This window comes from Glycine soja, chromosome 6 (assembly GCF_004193775.1).
Source record: "Glycine soja cultivar W05 chromosome 6, ASM419377v2, whole genome shotgun sequence".
In the NCBI taxonomy this organism is placed as follows: Eukaryota; Viridiplantae; Streptophyta; class Magnoliopsida; order Fabales; family Fabaceae; genus Glycine; species Glycine soja.
In genome coordinates, this window is record NC_041007.1 from 27,556,461 (window position 1) to 27,578,039 (window position 21,579).

Genomic DNA, 21,579 nt, shown 5'->3' on the forward strand with positions numbered 1-21,579 from the left:
GCCAGTGTGAAAATGATTAAAAAACATAACATATTCAATAGAGTTATTTTAGTCTAAAATTATTTGAGTTTATCTTACTTTTTACTATAGTAACTCTTATAATGTTTCAGCTAAATTTGATAAGAGTCCAACTTATTTTTGAATTTTTCACCCCCAAAACATTACATCCAAACACGCCATTTTCATTCCCATCATTTCACTTTAGCGCGTCTTTCCTTCCTAGGAACCAAAAGAAGTGTAAACAAAGCAACCCAGTTACCAACCTGTTGAGACGCTCCGAAGGCCACTTTTGTCTTTCACGGGGAAATTAAAAATTTCAGCAGTCCCCTCATAATTGGGGCGCAAGGCAGGACCTGGCAAAATTGTAAATACAAGCCTTGTCCCATGCCCCCTTGGGTAGTTTCACATCACCCCCTGAAAATTACAAAACCACACTTTCCCGCCCACTTCTACCTCCTACTCCTCCTCTTCTTCTTTTCTTCTTCAGCTTCTCCTTTCTCTCTCTGCATCTTTTCCCTACCCTCTGCCTCTGTCGGCAAGTTTCCTCTAAGGGTTTCGGCGATGCCAGATTTGGGAAACCTTTCTCTCTCCGCGCCTCTCACACTCTCTCGCTGCTCCTCCAATGATGCCCTTGACGCTCCCGTCAAAACCCTACCCAATGCTTTCAGTTCCGAGCCTGGTTCCGAACCTGCCTTTGAGCCTCGGGTTTTGAAGCGCACCCGAGGCTCCCTGGATCGGGTCAAGAAGCCCCCCATCGCCGACAAGGCCTTCCAGGATCGCCTCAAAGATCTTCCTTTTCTAGTTGGCGCTCCCATGATGGTACTTTTTTTTTTGTAACAATCTTTTCAATTTTTTTTTAAATACTGATTAATATTTTTGTTTTTAACTGATAATGGGTTTCATATTTTTGTTTTGTTATGATAATGGGTTTAATTTATTTTTGTTGTGTGTATGGGTTCAGGAAGAATGTTGTTTTTGCTGCCATTTTATTTACCCTGGTGATGATGAGCTCTTGTGTTCGGTTCGAGGATGTGACGCACGCTACCATTCTGAATGTGCAAAAGATGCTGTTGGGGCTTCCAATCTGAAAAAATTCAAGTGTCCACAACATGTAGGTTTTTTAGTGACATGACCCTTGCTTCCTTAATGCACTGATTTGCCTTTGGACATATGAATTTAAATGTATCGGCTCCTACTTTATACATGTACTTAAAATTATAACCGCATTTCATGGGCAACTCAGATTTTTTTTTATTTGGATCGATAAATATTAGTTTGTTAGAATGTTAGTTTTGTTAGCAGAGGGGATCGGACCCGCGGTCTTTTCCCTCTTCCCTTCTCCTTTAACCATCCAACCCACCTTATATTCTCCATGGGTAGCTCAAATATTAGTATTTCTGTGCTTTATCATGTGAATTGTGGTTTCCTTCTGACTAATGAAATTTATAGAAGATTAATTGGATACTCAAATGTATCATTTTAGCTGATATTTAAAACAGGGAGTGGATGTTAGATTATTTGTGTCATTTGATGAACTTGGGATGGTATGAACACATGTGAAAGCAGAGATTGATCACAAGTTCTAAACTGTTTTTGTGTGTGACACTCTTGTATAAGTAAAACTTATGAATATTCTCACTTAACAAGAGCTTATTTAATTAAGCTATTTACCCAACACCCAACAGTGTCCACAGTCTTTTTTCTTTATTTTTTCCTCCTTGTCTTGCCATACTTATATTAAGTCCTTTAATGAACAGGTGTGCTTCATTTGCAAGCTAAAGAAGCAGTTTAGGTGTGTTAGGTGTAAAATAGCATTCCATAGTAAATGTGCACCATGGTCAGATTCAGTGGTGCAACTAAAAGATCATCCCGGGCAAGCTGTTTGCTGGAGGCATCCTTCTGATTGGCGCTTGGATAGAAAGGTCAATTTTTTCTTTTCACCAGAATCTTTTACTGTTATTGTTTATTGATTATACTGCAAATTGCTGTATGTCCTTCCATTAAATTCCCACCCACATTCAAATTCAGTTATTCGTTGTGCTTGGGATATCTAATTTTTTTTTTCTTTACCTTGTCATGTCTTTCCTTTTATAAGCTTATTTGATATTTACATTGACTTAGTTGTCTCAACTGCAATATGCTTTATAAGGTTTTTCTGCTTCTAATTGGAATATTATTGAGTATTTCTCACTAGATTTAGATATCTCTTTTCCAAGTTTTATTTTTTATTGGTATTTTTCATTGATTAGGCTGGCTGACAGGAATGTTGTATTTGTTGGTTGAGCAGACTGATGCTTCAACAAGTGACATTTCGGTAAGGCTTTGAAAAATGTTTTACATCTACTGCACTTATGCATATATCCCATGCTGACCCTTTGCTATATATTTGGCATTTATGGATACCTGTTGTGAGATGAATAATATATAGCGTGCTTGAGAAAGAAAGGAACTTATATTATTAAATTAATAAATTAATACAAATTCTGAAGGACTCTGTATTTTAATGACTTTGATTGCTCATCATATATACTGGTTCCTTATATGTTGAGTGAGTCAAACCAGCTGTTTACATAAGAATTTAGTAATTTTGTTAATATCAATTTTGAAAAATTTCTTACCCCACCTTTTTCCAGGAAGTATTTTGTCGCTTGCCTCTTCCATTTATCAGTGAGGAGTTTAAGATTGACTTCACTTGGAAAGACATGGACAATAAGATGGAGCAGCCATCACCATATGTACACATAAGACGCAGTATCCTACATGTTTCTTGATATCTTGTGTGCTATGCTGAAGAAACTACTATATTTAAAAAAATTAAAATTACTGTAGCCCTTTTAGAATGCTAAGTAAAAGAACTTGATTTTTACTGTTGGTTTAATTAATATTTAATAGTTTTCAAGTTAATTATTGCACTGCTCACCATGTTGCTAGCCTGAATTAATATCAGATATATACTTAGTAAAGAAGAAACGTAGTGATGCGGATGATGGTGCAGGGTGCACCAGTTGCAGTTCTACTTCTACATGTTCTGATGATTGTGTGTGCAGGTACATGTGCATTATCAGTGTTTTTCTTTTTCTTTTTGTTTTGAATGAAACTTGTTGTAGCCTGTAGATGTAGATAATGTATGCTATTTAATTTTAGTTGACAATGAGTTATTTTTTTGGTGCATAATCAACATATATATGATTTTTTATGGTTGAAAATTTGGTGATCCCAGACTTGAAGGATATAGATATTGATGCCTGCTATTCCTTTGTGTTAACAAATTATATTGAGAAATATTATTTGTCTGGATTACAAAATTATGTTCAACTTCTCCCTGTTAATTGAAGAACTTGTAAACCTACAGTTATACACCAAATATTAGCATGTTTGTATTGCTGTTCTAATTGCGGCAGTGTGAATTCCCATGCCCTTTCACTGTATAAGTAACTAGTGGGATGCTTTTCAAAACGTAGGTAGGAGACAACACACCAGTGATACAACCTGCACTATCATGCTACACATTATATGACATGTCACTGTAATTAGTTGTAAACTTGTAATACTAACATACTTGTCTAGTAAGATTTCATAAACAGGATTATATATTAATTATTGCATGACGTATCATCTATCAGGGTTCAATGCATAAGCTGTTCAAAGGCATGTCGCTGCTCAGAAAATTGCAACAATCGACCATTTCGCAAGGAGAAAAAGATCAAGATTGTCAAGGTGTGAAATTTTACTACATTTAGATGAATGAAGTATATTTTTATTTGAGGCGTATTTGTATTTTTTGTTTTTTGGGTTTCCCTTCTATTGGGCTTAAGCATCACAAAATATTACTACCAATTACCATATATGCTTTTTTATTATTCAGACTGAACTTTGTGGATGGGGAGTGGAGGCCGCTGAAACAATTGATAAAGGTGGATTTATAATTGAGTATATTGGAGAAGGTAGCTCATATTTCTAAATGGTTTATAGCTTCATTCTGTCGAACATTGTTTGTCCCCCCTTGTTTCCATAATCTAGTAAATCCTTTAGAAAATATAAAATACCATTTTTTCAGGGATGCTTTAAAAGCATATGATCTTCTCAACCATATGTTTTCTGTAGCTTATATCTTTAAACTATGCCTTCTATCCATTTAACTAGAAATTTTTATGCTGCAGTCATTGACGATGCTTTATGTGAAAAAAGGCTTTGGGACATGAAATACAGGGGTGTACAGAATTTTTACATGTGTGAGATTCGGAAAGACTTCACAATAGATGCAACTTTCAAAGGAAATACTTCACGCTTTTTGAACCATAGCTGTGATCCCAACTGTGTTTTGGAGAAGTGGTTAGTGTCAAATACCAACATAGTCATCCTAGGCTGCATTACTTTCTCTCTTTAGAGATTCTTCTATCATCTATATAGTTTCTAGTGAACCAAATTACTATTAAAAACTGGTGTGCAGTATAACCTGATATTATGCACTGTAGTTTCCTTTATGTACTCAAATAAGATATGCTCCATAGACATGATTTAGATCAGATACTTAATTGCTGGTTGTTCATTTTAATTGCTTAAACAGTGGCTAGTCTAGATAATACTTATGTGTCAATCATCTGTCTTCTTTGTTAATGCAAGACAAATTGACATGGGATACATTTCTTTGATTATTGGGTATCATTTGAGTACTGCAATATTCCATAGGCTTTCTTGAGTCCTGATGTATAAGAGAGTAGTATTTTATGCTGAGTGTTTTTTACTTAGTTTTCAGTTAGACAGTTGTAAGCTATGAAGTACGGACACTTCAGCCCCTTGCCGTGTCCGGTGTCCGACACGCGTCCGTGTCAGTGTCCGACACTGACCCGACACCTGTACTACATTCTATATTTTGGAAATTACAGGTGTCCACGAGTCTGTGTCCGTGTCGTGTCCGGTGTCCATGTCGGTGTTGGTGCTTCATAGGTTGTAAGGTTAGTTTTCTATTACAGTTGTAAGTACAATTGTCATCAACTTTATCATTTTGTTATGCAACTGCCTATATGTACTGCTTCATTCCCCAACCTATAGTTGGGTTGAATTCTCTTCAATACAAAAACATTTTCCCCCTCCCTCTTTCTCTCTCTCTCTCTTCTCCCTAAATCTCTTTATGGTATCAAAGAGCTTGGTTAAATCCTTGCTTCTGAAAATGACTTCTGCGAACAACAATTCTTCTCTGCCACCACCTTTGCCTCCTCCTCCACCACCAGTTCCGATGCTGGTGCCGTGCTCCCCTGTCTCGTTCTTTGCATGCTGTAACGGCGAAACTCACAGATCCCACTTACCTTTATGGCGTTCTTAGGTTCAACTTGTAATCATCAGGCATGGTCTTCTCGGTTGCATTCCCTCTCTACAGATTCCGCAGAAATTTCTCATTGCTGAAAATCGTGACAACAACATCGTTAGCATTGCTTATCGTTTTTGGGAGCAACAGGATCAATTGATCCTTTCTTGGCTCCAATCGACTATTTCAGAAGCAGTTCTTCCTTGCATCATCAATTGCGCAACCTTGTGGCATTTGTGGGATCGATTGTATGAGCACTTTCAATCCATTGCGTGTGCGAAGAAGAAGCAACTGCTTAGTGAGCTTCGTTCTTCTTCTCTTGAGACTATCTACATGCAGAAGCCACTAGGCCTTGAAAGTTCAGATAAAACCTTGGTTTGCTAGCTACAAAAAGCTTTGTATGGCCTTAAACAGGCCCTACAACAGTGGTTTGATAGGCTAAAAGGATTTCTTTTACAGCTTGGGTTTGTGGCCAGCAAGTGCGATCCTTCGTTGTTCTTGTTCATGTATATGATATTATTACTGTTACCTCCAATGTTGTAATTTAGCAACTCACCACTAAGCTGCATTCCAATTTTTCTCTTAAACAATTGGAAAAACTTGACTATTTTCTTGGTATTGAAATCAAATCAGTGGCTGATGGGACTATTCTATTGACTCAAAGCAAATGTATAGGAGATTTGCTTCAGAAAACCAAAATGGCAGAAGCACAACCTATTTCTTCCCCTATGACTGCTAATTGCAAGTTAACCAAAGCTGGTTCGGATTTATTCAGTGATCCATCTCTCTGTAGGTCTGTTGTTGGTGCTCTTCAATGCACAACCATTACAAGACCGAGTTAAGCTATGCCGTGAACAAGGTCTGTCAGTTCATGGCTAATCCTATGGACTCTCACTAGAAAACTGTTAAATGCATTCTAAGGTGCCTCAAAGGCTCTATTCATCATGGTCTGCATTTCAAGGCTGCTCCTTCCTCTTAGCCTTTTACTATCAAAGCCCTGTGTGATGCTGATTGGGCCTTGGATCCAGATGATAGAAGGTCTACCTCTGGTGCAGTGATTTATTTTGGTCCTAATTTGGTCTCATGGTGGTCCAAGAAACAACAAATTGTGGCTAGATCTTCCACTGAAGCTGAATACTGGAGCTTCACTCAAGTCACGACTGAAGTTACATGGATTCAAACTCTTTTAGTAGAGTTATCTGTTCCTTTTCAGACCCCAAAGATTTACTGTGACAACCAAAGTGCAGTAGCTGTCACTCATAATCCAGTTCTTCATTCCCGGACTAAGCACATGAAAATTGACATCTTTTTTGTTAGGGAAAAAGTCTCAGCTAAAGAGCTCAAAGTGTATCATATTCCTGCTATAGATCAATGGGCTGATGCCCTCACTAAGCCTCTATCACCAACTCGATTTCTCTTTCTTAGGTCCAAACTCAATGTAGTTGAGTCCATTTCTGATTCCCAACCCCATTGAGTTTGAAGGGGGTCAGGAGTATTAGTGTATTAAGTAAGTTTTACCTTTGTGATTCAGTTAGAGCAGCTGTTAGAAGAGTTATGATTCAGTTAGAACAACTGTGATTTTGTTATTCTGTTTGAAGCTGTTATTTCTGTTAGAGTAGTAACTAACTTTGGTTAGTTAATTGCCTTAGTCTGGTTATGTGTAATCATATCTGTTTTCTCTATAAATAGAGAAACAGAATCAGTTTGTAACTGACCTTTTCATTCTGAATCAATGATAATATCTTCCATTTTTCTTCTTTTCTCTCTCTCTCTCTCAAACTCCATGAGAGAGGATAATGTGCACTAGGGCCAAATCTGGCATAGTAAAGCCTAGACTCAATTTTACTGCTAGCACATGCTGAACCTAAGAATGTCAAAACAGCACTCTCTAATCTTCGGGTTTTGAGAATGAAAACAAGCAGCTTGTGTGCAAGTTACACAAGGCAATTTATGGTTTAAAACAGGCCCCTAGGGCCTGGTTTGCCAAACTAAAATCCACACTCTTAGCTCAAAAGTTTCAGTCCAGCAAATGTGATCCTTCACTCTGTCTACTCAGATAATGCTACTATTATCTACATGCTGGTCTATGTTGATGACATTATTGTCACTGGTAATAACCCAACAGCTATCAAGTCTTTAGTTACCAACCTCAATTCTGAATTTGCACTCAAGGATTTGGGAGATTTGGATTACTTCCTTGGTATTGAGGTGAATCATCACCCTAATGGCTCTCTCATGCTCACTCAGTCCAAGTACATTCGGGATCTCTTGTCCAAGACAGCTATGGATGAAGCTAACTCTATTTCTTCTCCTATGGTTGGTGGCTGCAAGCTTACAAAAACAGGTTCTGAGGATTTTATGGATCCTACCTTGTATCGCTCTGTAGTTGGTGCTCTACAGTATGCTACTATCACACATCCAGAAATTAGTTTCTCTGTCAACAAAGTTTGCCAATTTATGAGTCAGCCAACAGAACAGCATTGGGTTGCTGTCAAAAGAATCCTTAGGTATCTAAAGGGCACACTTCATTTTGGGCTGAAACTGGAAACCACTTTTTCTACAAAACACTACTCTGTTCATGCCTTTTGTGATGCTAACTGGGCTTCAGATCCTGATGATCGAAGGTCTACCTCTGGTGCTGCTGTGTTCTTAGGCCCAAATCTTGTCTCTTGGTGGTCCAAAAAGCAATCTGTTGTGGCCAAGTCCAGTACTGAGGCAGAGTAGTTTAGCCTTGGCAACAGCTGAAGTAATTTGGATTCAGTCCCTGCTGACTGAACTCAAAGTTCCTCATGCTCCACCTGATATTTTCTGTGATAATATTAGTACTGTGTCCCTTGCTCATAACCGTGTTCTACACTCTTGCACCAAACATATTGAGCTGGATTTGTTCTTTGTCAGAGAGAAGGTTCTCCGCAAACAACTTCAAGTTGTCCATGTTCCAGCAGCAGACCAGAGAGCTGACATCCTCACCAAAGCTTTATCTCCCTCCAATTTTGTAATGTATAGGAGCAAACTCAGAGTGGTTGAAAAACATTCTGCCAATCACTGTTGAGTTTGTGGGAGTCTAGCAAGCATATTTGTTGGTCTAATCATATAGCAGAGGAAATTGGACCAACTAAGGAGCCATCAAAACAAACCTATAGGCAGAATCCAAGAGGACAAATCTGCTCTTTAACACAAAGTGTAATGCAGGGCAGGGAAATGGTAAGTGTAGGGATTGTATTTCTCAAGTGCTGTATAACAAGAAAAATAATTAAGTATTTTAGAAACAAATCATAAAAAGATTTAGGGAGAAGAGAGAGAGAGAGGTGGGGGGGGGGGGAGGAAGTGTTTCTGTATCGATGAGGATTCAATCCAACTATAGGTTGGGGAATGAAGCATTACATATAGGCAATTGCATAACAGAATGATAAAGCTGTTGACAGTTGTGCACACAAGTATTTGGAATGTATTCTAAATAAAAATTGAAGATATAGTTGTTACTCATTAAGATCATTATGATTACTTTGCTTCACAAACTAAGATGGAAAGGGAATGCTCTCTTAAGAATCTTAACCAAAACATGGGCCTAAATTCAACGGTTCCAATTAATCAGACTTTTTTTGAAGTTTATTTGCATAGGAGGTAAAAGAAAATTTATTTTATGGAGGGGGATGAAATTGTACTTAATGTAGTGGAGGTGACTTGGTATCTTGGTGTAACTGTGCAAGTACAAAATTAGTTGCTTGAAACCCTATAATATCAAGAGAAAGTTGTTTTATTAGGCTTTTAGCAGGAAGTATGAAGAGAAATGAGGCTGTCAATTTCCTTCACAAGTGAATTCTGTGTTCTCTGCTTTTCTACATGTGTTTGTTAATGATTTATGCATAAAATGCATTTTTCTTACACCCATGTTCTTGATGTTGCATCTTGTTCTCAGCTTGGAATCAGGTAGTGCTGCACTGATGCTAATATAGAATTCTTTAGGTGATGATGACATGCATCAATTTTGGGCACTAATGATTGAAGTAAATCCTGAATTTATGTTAGTTATGTTGTTTATAAGCCATGCCCATGTCCCCCTCAAAGGAAAAAGGTTTATATTATAAGCCCTTTACTGCTGTATTGATGAAGCGGTTTATAGTCTCTTGCTTAAATGCATAACAAGTAGCATTGTTGATTAGTAGAATTTCTTTTTAATGAGAAGCTCCTGCTTTGCAATTGATTGACATATGTTGTACAACTAGAATAAGTGGGCATATCTTCTGTAGATTATCAAAAGAATCTATTTATCTATTCAGTGGCAACTTCCCTTTTATATTTAGGTCTAAATTCATGTGGTTTCTTCTAGGCAAGTTGATGGTGAAACACGTGTGGGTGTATTTGCCGCTTGTTCAATAGAAGCTGGAGAGCCGTTAACATATGATTACAGGTAAATTTGATTCTACCTTTTACTTTCTGCTTGAGACCTAGCAATTCTTTAGTAGTACACAGGGATGTGGTAGCATAACCTAGCAGGAATTAAAAGTGGTATTCTGTTGTACATTTAGGTTAGGTATAGTCTTTAGCCCTTTTTTTCTCCTTCTCTTCCTAAAAGTAAATGCTCCTTCCATTCAGTAAGCTTTTGTGGAAAGGCTCTTTTTTGTGACTTTTCTTTCATTAAAGAAAATTATTTTTAAGTTTTAGAGTTTCTTGCAAATTTATTATGATTAAATATTACTTTTAAGAAGCTTGAAAAAAGTTGAAGTTATTTATATTTTGTGTTTGTTTAAACTTTAAATACAAGGAATGATTTTATGTTTGGATTAGGACTGAAATAGTGAGGAGAGAAATATGAGGGAAAAACATAGGAAGGATAAAAATATATATCTTGCACTTTCATTTGATGCCAATTTGGGGGGGCTCATAAACAACTTCTCTCCTTATTTCTCTCAAATCTCAATCAAATGGTAGAAATTTCATGAACATGGTCTTATCTAGTTTATTAGAAAATTCTTGTCTTGGTGCTGGCTCTAGTTATGGATGTCACTTGCATAGGTTTGGGTAAGGTACTATTGTATCCATTTCTATATTTTTAAAAAAATACCTGTCTTTTGACTCATCCCCAAGCAGGCAAAAATTTTAGTGTCCATTCTCGTACCATGTGGGTACTTCACCCACTTAGACTTATTATCCACACTTTTCTTAAACAAAAATATTATTTCATCTTCTAAGTTCTAGTTATAAAGATAAAGCTGTTATACTACTGATTAGTGATATTCCTCGACCAAACTAACTTGAAGAATGACCTTGCAACAAATTGTTAGGACGTGATTTTGAGTTAATTTATAAAACCTATCCCCCAAAATAAAGTTGCAGATGCTTGTCTTGGTGTAATGAAGAAGTGGAATTGTAGGTTCTGATTTCTAAACTAAACTAGAATGGCTGGTCTCAAGTAGCAAGAAGAAATTCAGCATGATTCTTACTTGCAGGGAGAGATTTTAGATTTCCACCAGGACCCTACATCTAGTCTTGGATTTTCTGTACAACATGACATTCTTTTCTATTATGGCAGATTGGTCATCTTAGCGAATTCTTCTTGGATTCCAATCCTATTACAAGAGTTCCATAGCATACCTATGGGTAATGGGTGGCCTTTCGGGCTAATACATATAGAAGATTGGTTAAAAATGTCTATTGGTATGGCATGAAGAGGAGAGTTCAAGTTTTTGTTAGGGAGTGACATTTGTCAACGGCGGTAACACCAAGCTCGACCCCTATCTTGGTTACTACAACTTTAAGATGTATTAGAACATATTGATTTTAATACTGCTCTTCCCAAGTCCAAAGGGCTTGATATATTATATTGGTGGTTGTTGATCAACTCTCTCTAAGTATGCCCATTTTCTTCTCCTTAGACATCCATTTAGACCTGACTTGGTTGTGAAGTAGGTGGTAAAATTACACGGGGTTCCTAATCCATAGTCTGTAATCGAAGTCTTTTCTTTCTGTCAGTTTTGGACTCAGCTATTCAAATCACAGGGTGTCAAACTAAGGATGAGCTCTTATCAACTTGAAATTAATGGGCAAACTGAAATTATTAATAAGCGTTTAGAAACTTAATTTAGGTGTTTTAGCTCTAGAAAACCTAAGACATGGCTTAGCTTTGTTATGTGATGCAAAGGTACCGATCAAGCTAAAGGGAAAGTTTTATCGGACTGCGGTAAGACCGGCGATTTTGTACGGAACAGAATGTTGGGCGGTCAAGAGCCAACATGAGAATAAAGTAGGTGTAGCGGAGATGAGGATGTTGCGGTGGATGTGTGGTAAGACTCGACAGGATAAAATTAGAAACGAAGCTATTAGAGAGAGGGTTGGAGTAGCGCCTATTGTAGAGAAGATGGTGGAAAATAGACTTAGGTGGTTTGGGCATGTAGAGAGAAGACCGGTAGACTCTGTAGTGAGGAGAGTAGACCAGATGGAGAGAAGACAAACAATTCGAGGCAGAGGAAGGCCCAAAAAGACTATAAGAGAGGTTATCAAAAAGGATCTCGAAATTAATGGTTTGAATCGAAGTATGGTACTTGATAGAACATTATGGCGGAAGTTGATCCATGTAGCCGACCCCACCTAGTGGGATAAGGCGTTGTTGTTGTTGTTGTTGTATTATATCTGATTTAGGGGAAACTAAATATCCTTTAATTATGTGTATTAATTACCTGAGCCTATATAAACATGTATTTGTGGTGCATTAAAACACACTTTTCAGTCAATTATTCCTGTTTCTCTTATTTTAATAAGCTTGTTATATTAAGCAGAGTGGTGGTATAACATCACTTTTCATATCCCTATAGAAGTTAGTGCTTTTCGTAGGGGTTAATCTTGAATACTGGCATGGAGTGGTTGACCCCAAAATGGGATAGCGGATAATGAGATGACCACTATTCTTATATGTGTAAAACACAGTCAATTAATATAGAAGTAAAATAGTACATGAAAGAAAGAATAAAAAGCAACATAGACCTCTTTGACATGAATACTGAATAGAAATACAAAGGATGTGAACAGAGGGAGGAGACCAGGGAACAATGTTTTAGAGTTCCAATGTGCAAGTTAGCTGGAAACTCCACCAGAGTGATGGGTTGGTCAGAAATTCCGTTGGCCACTCTACCAGAATGCAATGGGTTTGCCTGAAACTCCATTAGAGTGCCATGGGTTGGCCAGAAACACAGTTTGGAGCTTTATGTTAGAAGGTTTGCTTGCATCAAAGAGAAAAGAGACCATTGGCATTTAGCCTTCAAAGGTATGTGAGTAGAAAATAGTGTCATATGCTAAAAAGAGGTGAAATCCCAAGATTGACCCCCCCCCCCCCCCCCATTAGTGCAATATGTTATGAAAACAAAAGTAGAATTTGTACATACTTGTTGATAGGGATGAGGTGCTTAGGCAATTACCATATCATCTACAGCAAGCTCAGGCATATTGAGAAGTGTGCAGATAGGAAGCAGTAACCTCAGGGATTAACAGTAGTTATTTGTTTGGGGCCTACGGTGATAAACCTTAAATTAGCCTTGGTAATCTCAGCTAGAGTCATGGTTCCTAACAATACCTCCCCCTATCAAATTAGCCTTGTCCTCAAGACTGAATGTAGGAAACCTGGTGTGAATAGATGTTGCTGACTCCCACGTAGTTTCTTCTACAGGTTGGGATTTCCATAAGACCAACCACTCCTCACAACTTCCATCAGTTTTGTCCTCACGCGTAGCAAGCACTGCTTATGGGAAAGGAGAATTTGATTCATCCAGGATCAGGCTAAGGGGTAATGCAGAGACATTGGAACTAACTGTCATGGACTTCTTGAGCTGTGACACATGAAAGATTGGGTGAACTTTTGCATATTCCAAAAGCTTCAGCTTGTAGGCCACCTCTCCAACTCGTGATAAAATTTGAAAAGGTCCAAAATAGCAGGGTGATAGTTTAGGATTAATACGACGAGCACAGTAAGCTGCCTATGAGGGCGCAACTTAACAATCACCCAATCCCCTACAGCAAAAGACACAAAGCGACGATGTTTATTTGCGGCTTCTTCATGGATTGCTAGGCACGATGCAAATGATATTTCAGTTGGTAGATAACCTCGTCTCTACCAACCAACATTGAGACTATTGAATCAACGGGTGTCTCTCTAGGCAGAAAACAAAGCATAGATGGAGGTGCTCGTCCATAAGCGACCTCGAAAGGAGTCTTTCCTGTGGCTGAGTGGAAGGAAGTATTGTACCAATACTCTGCCCAAGAAAGCCAAAGATGCCATTTTGTTGGTTGTTCAGAAGTGAAACAACGCAAGTGGCTCTCTAAACATCTATTAAAAGCCTCTGCTTGACTCGTGTGTTTGAGGGTGATAGGTCGTGTTCATCCTCAATGTTGTTCCTTGGAGACAATAGTTCACTCCAAAATTTACTCAAAAATAGAGAATCGCGGTCACTGATGATGGATTTGGGAAACCTGTGTAGCTTGGCCACCTCCCAACTAAACACTTGTGCCATTATGTGAGTTGTGTAAGGATGCTTCAAAGACAAGAAATTGACATATTTTGATAAGTGGTCTACAATCACAAGTATCACATCAAACCCTTGAGAGTGAGGTAAACTAGAGATGAAGCCTAAAAATATATCGTCCTAGACCACTTTAGGAATTGGAATGGTTTGCAATAACCCAGCAGGAGACAAAGCTTGATATTTGTTTCTCTAACAAACATCACAATGGCGAATGTAGTCCATAATGGTGTTCTTCATCCCCTTCAAATGAAAATTTGCAGCAAGGAGCTTATATGTCATAGTGAAACCTGAGTATCCCTCTATCATAGTGGAATGGAATTCTGCTAAGAGTATCGAAATTATAGAAGTCTTGTGCAACATCATGTGCCCCTTGAAGAAGACAAGCCCATCACATTAAACATAGTGTGGCATTGAAGCTGGAGCAGTTTGAATTTGGGTGGAGAATTTGCTGAACTCCATGTCTTGCTGAACCTTGGTGCTGATTGTGGTGAAATCCATCAGTGTTGTCAAATGGCGGCGCCATGGCGGTGCCATGGCGGTTTGACGTGGTGGAAATTTGAAAAAATGCCACCGAATAGCGGTGGCATGGCGGGTTTCGTATGGCGATGCCCATGGCGGCCGCCATAGCCATGGTTATTATGGCGGCATGGCGGAAAATAACGGCTTTTTTTTAGCGCGGTAGGAGTTGGGCTGACCCGACCCAACCCTACCCGATATTTTGTTCAAAAGCGCAGCCCTCCCACACAGCACAGCATAGAACGCAGCCCTCCCACACGACCAAGGGCAACACCTTGCACCCAGCCTCGACCCCGCACGCAAAATGCAGCCCAGCAGCGGCAACCCCGTGTTCCCCCCGCACGGCCCAGCAGCGACGAGCACTGGCGCATGACCCCATGGCGGCGACGAGCACTGGCAGGCGACCCAGCGAAGGCGATGCCGCACCGACCCTGCACCCGCACGAACAGCGGCGAACGTCGCGGTGCAAGTTCAGTGGTGCGCTAGCTTCTTTTTTTTTCGTTTTTCTATTTGACACCCTCTTTTTATTTTTGACTGTCCCATTTTTATTTTTTTTTCTACTTGGTTATTGTATGAACTCATGAAACTTTTTTAGTTTATTTGAATGCAATCCATTGTTTTTTTCAATTTCAATGAGTTTATATATATGTATATTTTTTTTTTTTGTTCGCCATGACATCCGTCATTTTTCGCTATGCCATCCGCCATATTTTTATGGCAGGTTTTTGACTTTCCGCCATGAAACGCCATCCGCCATCAACGACATTGAAATCCACCCATATCGGGCTTATGGAAATGGCCCCTAACTCTCCAAAACCCATTTGACGCAAAAGAGCATCAATGGCCTTGTTTTCTGTATACACCACTTCGAACTAGAAACCCATCAGTTTCACCAACCAACATTGTTGGCTAGTAGTTGTAAGCCGCTGTTGGAACAAATGACACAAGTTGTTATGGTCTGTATAAACCTTAAAACTATGACCCAATAGGTAGTGCCTCTAGTGTTGCACCGAAAGTGTTAAGGCCATTATCTCCTCGTAAATTGATTTAGCTTGTATCTTAGAGGGAAAGAGCCTTGCTAAAGTAGGCAATGAGCTGTTGATTTTGCATCAGGATGACACCAATTCCTTGTCCTGAGACATCCCATTCAATCACAAATTCCTGTGTGAAATCTGATAATGCCGTCAATGGTTGGGTCATTTTGCCATAATCTCAAATAAACCTTCTGTAATATCCAGTGAGGCATAAGAATTTGCGAATGTCTTTGGTGGAGGTTGGAATGGGCCACTCCAATACTGCTCGAACCTTGGAAGGATCCATCTATACGTCTTTTGTTGAGATGATGTGGGCAAGGTAGTCAATGGAGGTGAGACCAAAGGAACATTTCTTTTGGTCTGCCACAAAGGAGTGTTGAGCTAACACCGACATAACTTCATTCAAATGTGATAAATGGGTTGGCCAATCTGGGCTATACACTAAGATATCGCCGAAGAAAACAAGCACAAAGCGGCGAAGGAAAGGCTGAAAATTTGAATTCATCGTGGATTGGAAAGTATCTAGGGTATTCACAAGACCAAATGGAGTCGTGAAGTGCTCATAATGACCTTCGTGAGTGTGAAAGGAAATTTTGGGAATGTTAGATTCCCTTATGCGGATCTGATGAAATCTAGATTTTAAATCAAGCTTCGAGTAGACGCAGGAGTCATGGATCTTGTCAATGAGCCCCGTTGATGGTTGTAATAGGATACTTATCTAGGACAAGGACCTTATTGAGGGCCCTAAAGTCCACACATATCCTTTATGATTCATCTTTCTTCACTAAGATGATAGGGCTCGAAAATGGACTAATTGAGTGACGGATGATGTCCTTTGTGAGAAGCTCTTGCACTTGTCGCTTAATCTCGTCCTTGTGATGGTAAGCATTTTTGTATTGGCGCACGCTAACTGGGTTAGTGCCTAGAAGCAAAGTGATGGAATGATCATAGTCACATTTTGGGAGAAGGCCTTATCGTGGAAGGAAAACATATTCATGAGAAGACAACTCATTCTGCAAGTCTGGAGGAAGTGAAGAATTGGAGGAGCTCGTGCGTGTAGAGTCTTCCAAAGCAAGCCTCTAGAGCAGCCTTGAAGCACAAGATTACGAGGATGATCACGTAGATGGTGACCTTGTAACGTGATTAATTGGTTGTGGTCTTCAAAACTCATTGTCTTCTTTGTCTTCTTTTGCCTATCAATAGTGGTATGACCCACACTGTCAGCCAAGCTATCCCTAAAATTAAATCAACATCACTCGAATGTATCCATCACCATTGTGTAGTGCCCCACTTTGACTCGAATAGTTTGACAAATGCATTGAGAAGAAAATTTGGAGCCATTACCCAACCCCACATTGAATGAATTAGTATAAGTAATCTCTAGATTGAGCGAACACACCTGGTCACGAGCAATAAAATTATGAGCAGCTCCATTGTCCATAAACAGAAGATTAGGTAACCAATCAACTTACCTTCCAACTTGATGGTGCAAGACTAAGTAAGGTCCCCAAGGTCTAACGCCCTATAATCTAGGATTTGACAAAGCATTGTCTCACCGTTGCCAAAAGGTGTATCGTCGGTTGTGGGCGGATTGGTTGGGTCGAGTGGTAGGTTGTCACCCTCCTAAATGAGAAGGCGCAAATGGCGGTCTAGGCATTAGTGGGTTGGGCCCAAGTTGCCCCCACACTTGAAGAAAAGATCATGATTATGTCGATCCATCAACTTTGGGTATGAAAGACTGTGGGTACCTACTCGCGAGTTGGATCCGGATGACTTGGGGTCGGATTTGGGCCTTTTAGTCATAGGCCCATTTAAAGGTGGGACTCATAGGCTTTGAGTGTTGTGAACGTTGGCCACTAGAAATAGAATTACCTAACTTGCGTTCGATCAAGCAAGCCCTAGAGATCAGGCGGTGGCAATTGGGGGGTTCAAATGCGAGCACCTCCATGCAAATGTCGTTGCATAGCCCACCCAAAAACAACCCACATATTGGTCCTCGGAGAGCAAGGAAACCTAAGGCGTGAGGACCTCAGGCCTCAACATATTCGTCGACAGTGGTAGACTGACGAAGAAGCTTAAGTTGAGCAAAAGGGTTACCCAATTGATTGTCACTATAGCGGCCTAGGAGAGCATGCTTGAAGGAGTCCTAATGGAGGTTTGGATCAAAGTTGGAGAGGACCTTGAACCAATGCCATGTCATCCCCTCCATGCAGATCTGAGCAAGGGAGATGCACATTTTTGGTGGGGTTTTCTAAACAGAGAATTAGGTGTCAGCCTTGGCCAACCACTTGATAAGGTTGTTGCTTGTGAAGGGAGGAAGATTGACGTGCTTTGAGTACAAAGTAACGTCGCCAGGGGTTTGGTGGAACGATCCCCCCGAGTTGGAAAGAGCAAGACTCGTGCATCTCATCACAGAGAGTGGAGACAGACTTCGAGAGATCACTGATGGAGGAGATGAGGGAATCAGGCTTGGAAGATTGGGTTGAAATAGAGGACTCATGTGACTCGAGCAAGTTTGATGGCGGCAAGGTCAGCTTCCACGGCATCGAGATGCTGGGATGTCATCCTAGTGCACATACAAGGAAGGGGCGACTCTCAATGAAAAGCACCAATGATATGAGTAGTATCAAAGGTACCTGCAGAAATGGTTGTTGACATAGGAAGGACAAGGAAAGTAATGAAAATATCATAGAGCTAGTGCTCCCTCAAGTGAGAAAGTCTCTACACTCTCAATTCTATTATAGATCCCAAAGATGATATCTCCAATCATCGCAACACTCCCTTATAACAAAATGCTCACACCCCCACTACTACTAACAGACTCAGCAATTCCCTTACTACCCCCAACCTCAGGGATTAACATTAGTTATTAGTTTTGGGCCTTCGGTGATAAACCTTAAAGGGCTTATCTAGAGTCACGTTTCCTAACAGAATCTTTCTCAAACTAAGACCTCATAAGACAACATAGTGTGGCACAAAGAATAAGTCCCAAATTGGTTGCTTGATTCTATGGGCCCTACCAAGTTGAGAAGAGGATTGGGATGATAGCTTATCGGTTAAAGCTTCAACTACTGTCCGAAATTCATCCTGTTTTTCATATTTCTCAACTCAAGAAGGTTGTTGGCAACTACCAAGAAACTGTTGATGGAAGGGCTAGAAGTGGAAGTGTCTGATGACATCATCGCTGAGCAGATTCTAGCAATTCAACAAAGGAAGAAAAATGGTATTGTTCCTTATTGGTTGGTCAAATGGTGTGGGAAACTTGTTTAGGAGGCAACCTGGGAAGACACATTTACTATTATGGTTTCAAGTAAATCAGTTTCTTGATGCAAGCCTTGAGGACAAGGCTATTGCTGAAGGAGACAGCAATGTCAGGCCTCCCAAATTATCTAGCCCAGTTCAGCTCAATTATTGGCCGTGGGTCTGGAAGACATATAATATGAAAAGGGTAATTGGGAGCGAGTGTTAGCTACACTTTTGTCTAAGCCTTTTTAGGGAGAGAATGAGTGAGTGTTTCTTCTGTTTCTGTTGATTCTTTTCTTGGCTCTTGTTCCCTAGAAATTGATCTTCACTTGTATTTTCATCTGCCAATATGAATTATTGCTCACAATTGGTTCCCCAATGCCAGGTTCTCCAATGCCATTATGCCTACAATACCCATTTCCATCAAACGGTAGAAACAATCTTAGTGGGTTCTATCATCTACCTATTGCTTAAAAGTGTCTCTTTTCTTTTTCCTTGACCCAGTGGATCGTGTTACAATTTCAGGATTATCCGTGTTTGTTTTTGCCAGCAGTTTTTCCGTTATCTCCTTCACAGATTCCATTGCCTGCCACAACACTTCAAACTGCATCTTGTTGTTGAGCCTCATCATGTTGGCATTGAATCTCCTCTATTCTGGCTTCTAGGACTCGGTTTGACCCCATAATGGACCTTTCATGAATTTTCGATCAAGAAAGCTCCAAGTGACTGCTGATTTTGTACCCACAATGCACATGTGAATTGCTGATAGTTCGATACTAGTTGATAGAACAGGTTTCGTAACAGGGAGAAAGAACCCTTTCACTGAATGAAGCTAGAGAGAAGCCCCTAGAAGCAATACATGATTCTAGATATTTCAAAAGGTCTAGATCAACTTCTTACACTACTTTCTCAATTACAATTCACAAAATCTCCGTAAACTGTTAACAGTTATTCCTATTTCTAGGCAGCAACTGGTCTACAGCTTTAATCAGAAACCTCCTTGTATTTCTTTGACCAACTAAACTAACCAATGGGTATCTATGATAATTTTGTTTAATCTATAAGATAATTTTGTTTACTCTTTCGGATTTTTTCTGAAACTTCTGATAATAGAGATTTAATGTTCTGTTTTTTTTTGGGCTCTGTAGATTTGTGCAATTTGGTCCAGAGGTGAAATGCCACTGTGGTGCTGCAAATTGTCAAGGCTTTCTAGGGACAAAAAAGAAAATTGGCAAGCTAGACCTCTATTGGGGTTCAAAACGTAAGAGAACATCGAAAGCTTCTTGCATTACGTTAGTAACAGCTGTATGATTTGCCATCAACGTTGTAATGTAGACAAAAAAGTGAAAAGCTGCTTATATAGGGATGGATGGTCGAATGGAGGAGTCTGGTTGTGTAAGAAATGACGGGAGTAGAACATCTCAAACATTCTGTTCTATTGTTGTAGAGGGAAATGACAATTTATTGATTTAAGATTGTGACAGCATGCATTGTCACCCAGAATTTCATCCCAGTAATATGGTGTTAAATAAAACATGTAAATTGATATTGCTGATATAGTACACATCAGTGTTGAATAATGACAAGTATCAAAATTGTTTGTTTGATTGAAATTTGAAGTATTCTTATTTTGAAGGACTGGATCCTCATTTTGGTTTATTATCAATCGAGAGATACTATTATTAGCATATATAGATGGAGAATGATGATCCCACAATCTTCTATATATAAAAAAGGAGAATTTGACAAACACTCTGTTTGAAACTTGTAACTTTCATAAATATGCAATCAAATTTAAAATAATTCATGTTATTTTTAAGCGTGGATGTATTTTTAGTTACTATAAAACTAGTCACGAATAATAGTATTTAAAAATAATTTTATAAGTTGAAAAATTGTTTTTAGTAATGTTTTTTTAAATCAGACTGTTTACTTAATCAATCGAGGCATTAAAATATAATTGTATTGATTTTTTTAAAGAAATATCTAGACTATTACTTGAAATTAGGAATAATTTATAATTTATGGTGGATTGATTTAATGGTTCAATCTTTACTTTATTTCTTATCTATTTTTTAAAAAAATTCTTACTTTTTTTTCTCTTTTATTTTCATCTACTCTATTTCTCTTTTTTATACCTAACACCTTAAATGTAACATTTCAAATTGTTATCTTCTTGGTAGCTCATTCTATGACACAATGATATTTCGCAAACTTTTTAGTTAATTCATCGGTTAAAATCTTCATAGTTGATTATTTTCGAGCCATAGAGAATCTACTTCAATTTTTAGGATTAATGACTATCCTCATAAATTAACATGAAATTTTTTAATGTGATTTATTTTCATTTATGTTTTTCAAGAAACTTCTTAGAAAGTCACCAATGTTATCACTACTTCAAGTCAAACACACTTAAATGTGAAGTTCTTAAATGATAAACTAGTGAAAAATGAATGTATCTTGTTAATATAAGTTGTATCAATTTATTCTTTTCAGTCATCTTCAATTGTCTATCACATACCTTCACTAACTCTGGATCTATCTCTTTTTTGTGTGATTTGTTGAAGTGTTAGAGTAATTCATCCTCCTTCTACCCAATTCCCCTATGACATCGTCTTGTTTTGAATATCCTAAACACTTGTTAAATTTATGTTGGAATCTTGTAACTTAGTTTCATGTTTTCATAATTTTTTTTTCTTAATAGTTAATGATCTTGGTTTTATTTGAGTAAGAATTAAGAGAGGTGTAAGAGGAAAAGAAAAAAAGGGAGGTATGTGATAAAGATATTTAAATAAATTTAATACTCTCCATTCTAAAATAAGTTTCATCCTAGATTATTTTATATAAATAAAAAAGTTAATAAATAAATGAAAGAGACAAATAATATTACAAAATTAACCTTATGAAATAGATAAAAAAAATAATATCAATATTTCATTAAAAAAAATTAATGACACCTATTAGGAAT

General features: G+C 38.5%; 1 protein-coding gene across 3 annotated transcripts; it reads left to right on the top strand.

Annotated features, from left to right (window-relative positions):
- Positions 1–326: 326 nt before the first annotated feature.
- Positions 327–20,239, top strand: LOC114416750 (histone-lysine N-methyltransferase ASHR3). 3 transcript variants are annotated; one of them, XM_028381737.1, is made up of 13 exons: positions 327–819; positions 962–1,111; positions 1,758–1,922; positions 2,288–2,314; positions 2,634–2,751; positions 2,948–3,047; positions 3,624–3,717; positions 3,866–3,944; positions 4,161–4,332; positions 9,636–9,716; positions 18,997–19,041; positions 19,137–19,492; positions 19,760–19,902. In XM_028381737.1, the coding sequence occupies exons 1-12, from the start codon at positions 385–387 to the stop codon at positions 19,294–19,296; spliced, it is 1,626 nt and encodes a 541-aa protein (XP_028237538.1). In that variant the 5' UTR covers positions 327–384; the 3' UTR covers positions 19,297–19,492; positions 19,760–19,902. The 3 variants fall into 3 exon arrangements, with proteins under 3 accessions (XP_028237538.1, XP_028237540.1, XP_028237539.1); XM_028381738.1 differs by lacking the exons at positions 18,997–19,041; positions 19,137–19,492 and having other exon boundaries at positions 342–819; positions 19,760–20,239; XM_028381739.1 differs by lacking the exons at positions 9,636–9,716; positions 18,997–19,041; positions 19,137–19,492 and having other exon boundaries at positions 334–819; positions 19,760–19,865.
- The last annotated feature ends 1,340 nt before the right edge of the window (positions 20,240–21,579 follow it).

What these genes read in the sequence shown, in the direction of transcription:
- LOC114416750 (XM_028381737.1), top strand. Translation starts at nt 385, where the DNA reads ATGCCCCCTTGGGTAGTTTCACATCACCCCCTGAAAATTACAAAACCA. An exon ending in AATTCAAGTGTCCACAACAT is followed by an intron (nt 1,112 to 1,757) that starts GTAGGTTTTTTA and finishes TTTAATGAACAG; the next exon opens with GTGTGCTTCATTTGCAAGCT. An exon ending in AACTGTGTTTTGGAGAAGTG is followed by an intron (nt 4,333 to 9,635) that starts GTTAGTGTCAAA and finishes GGTTTCTTCTAG; the next exon opens with GCAAGTTGATGGTGAAACAC.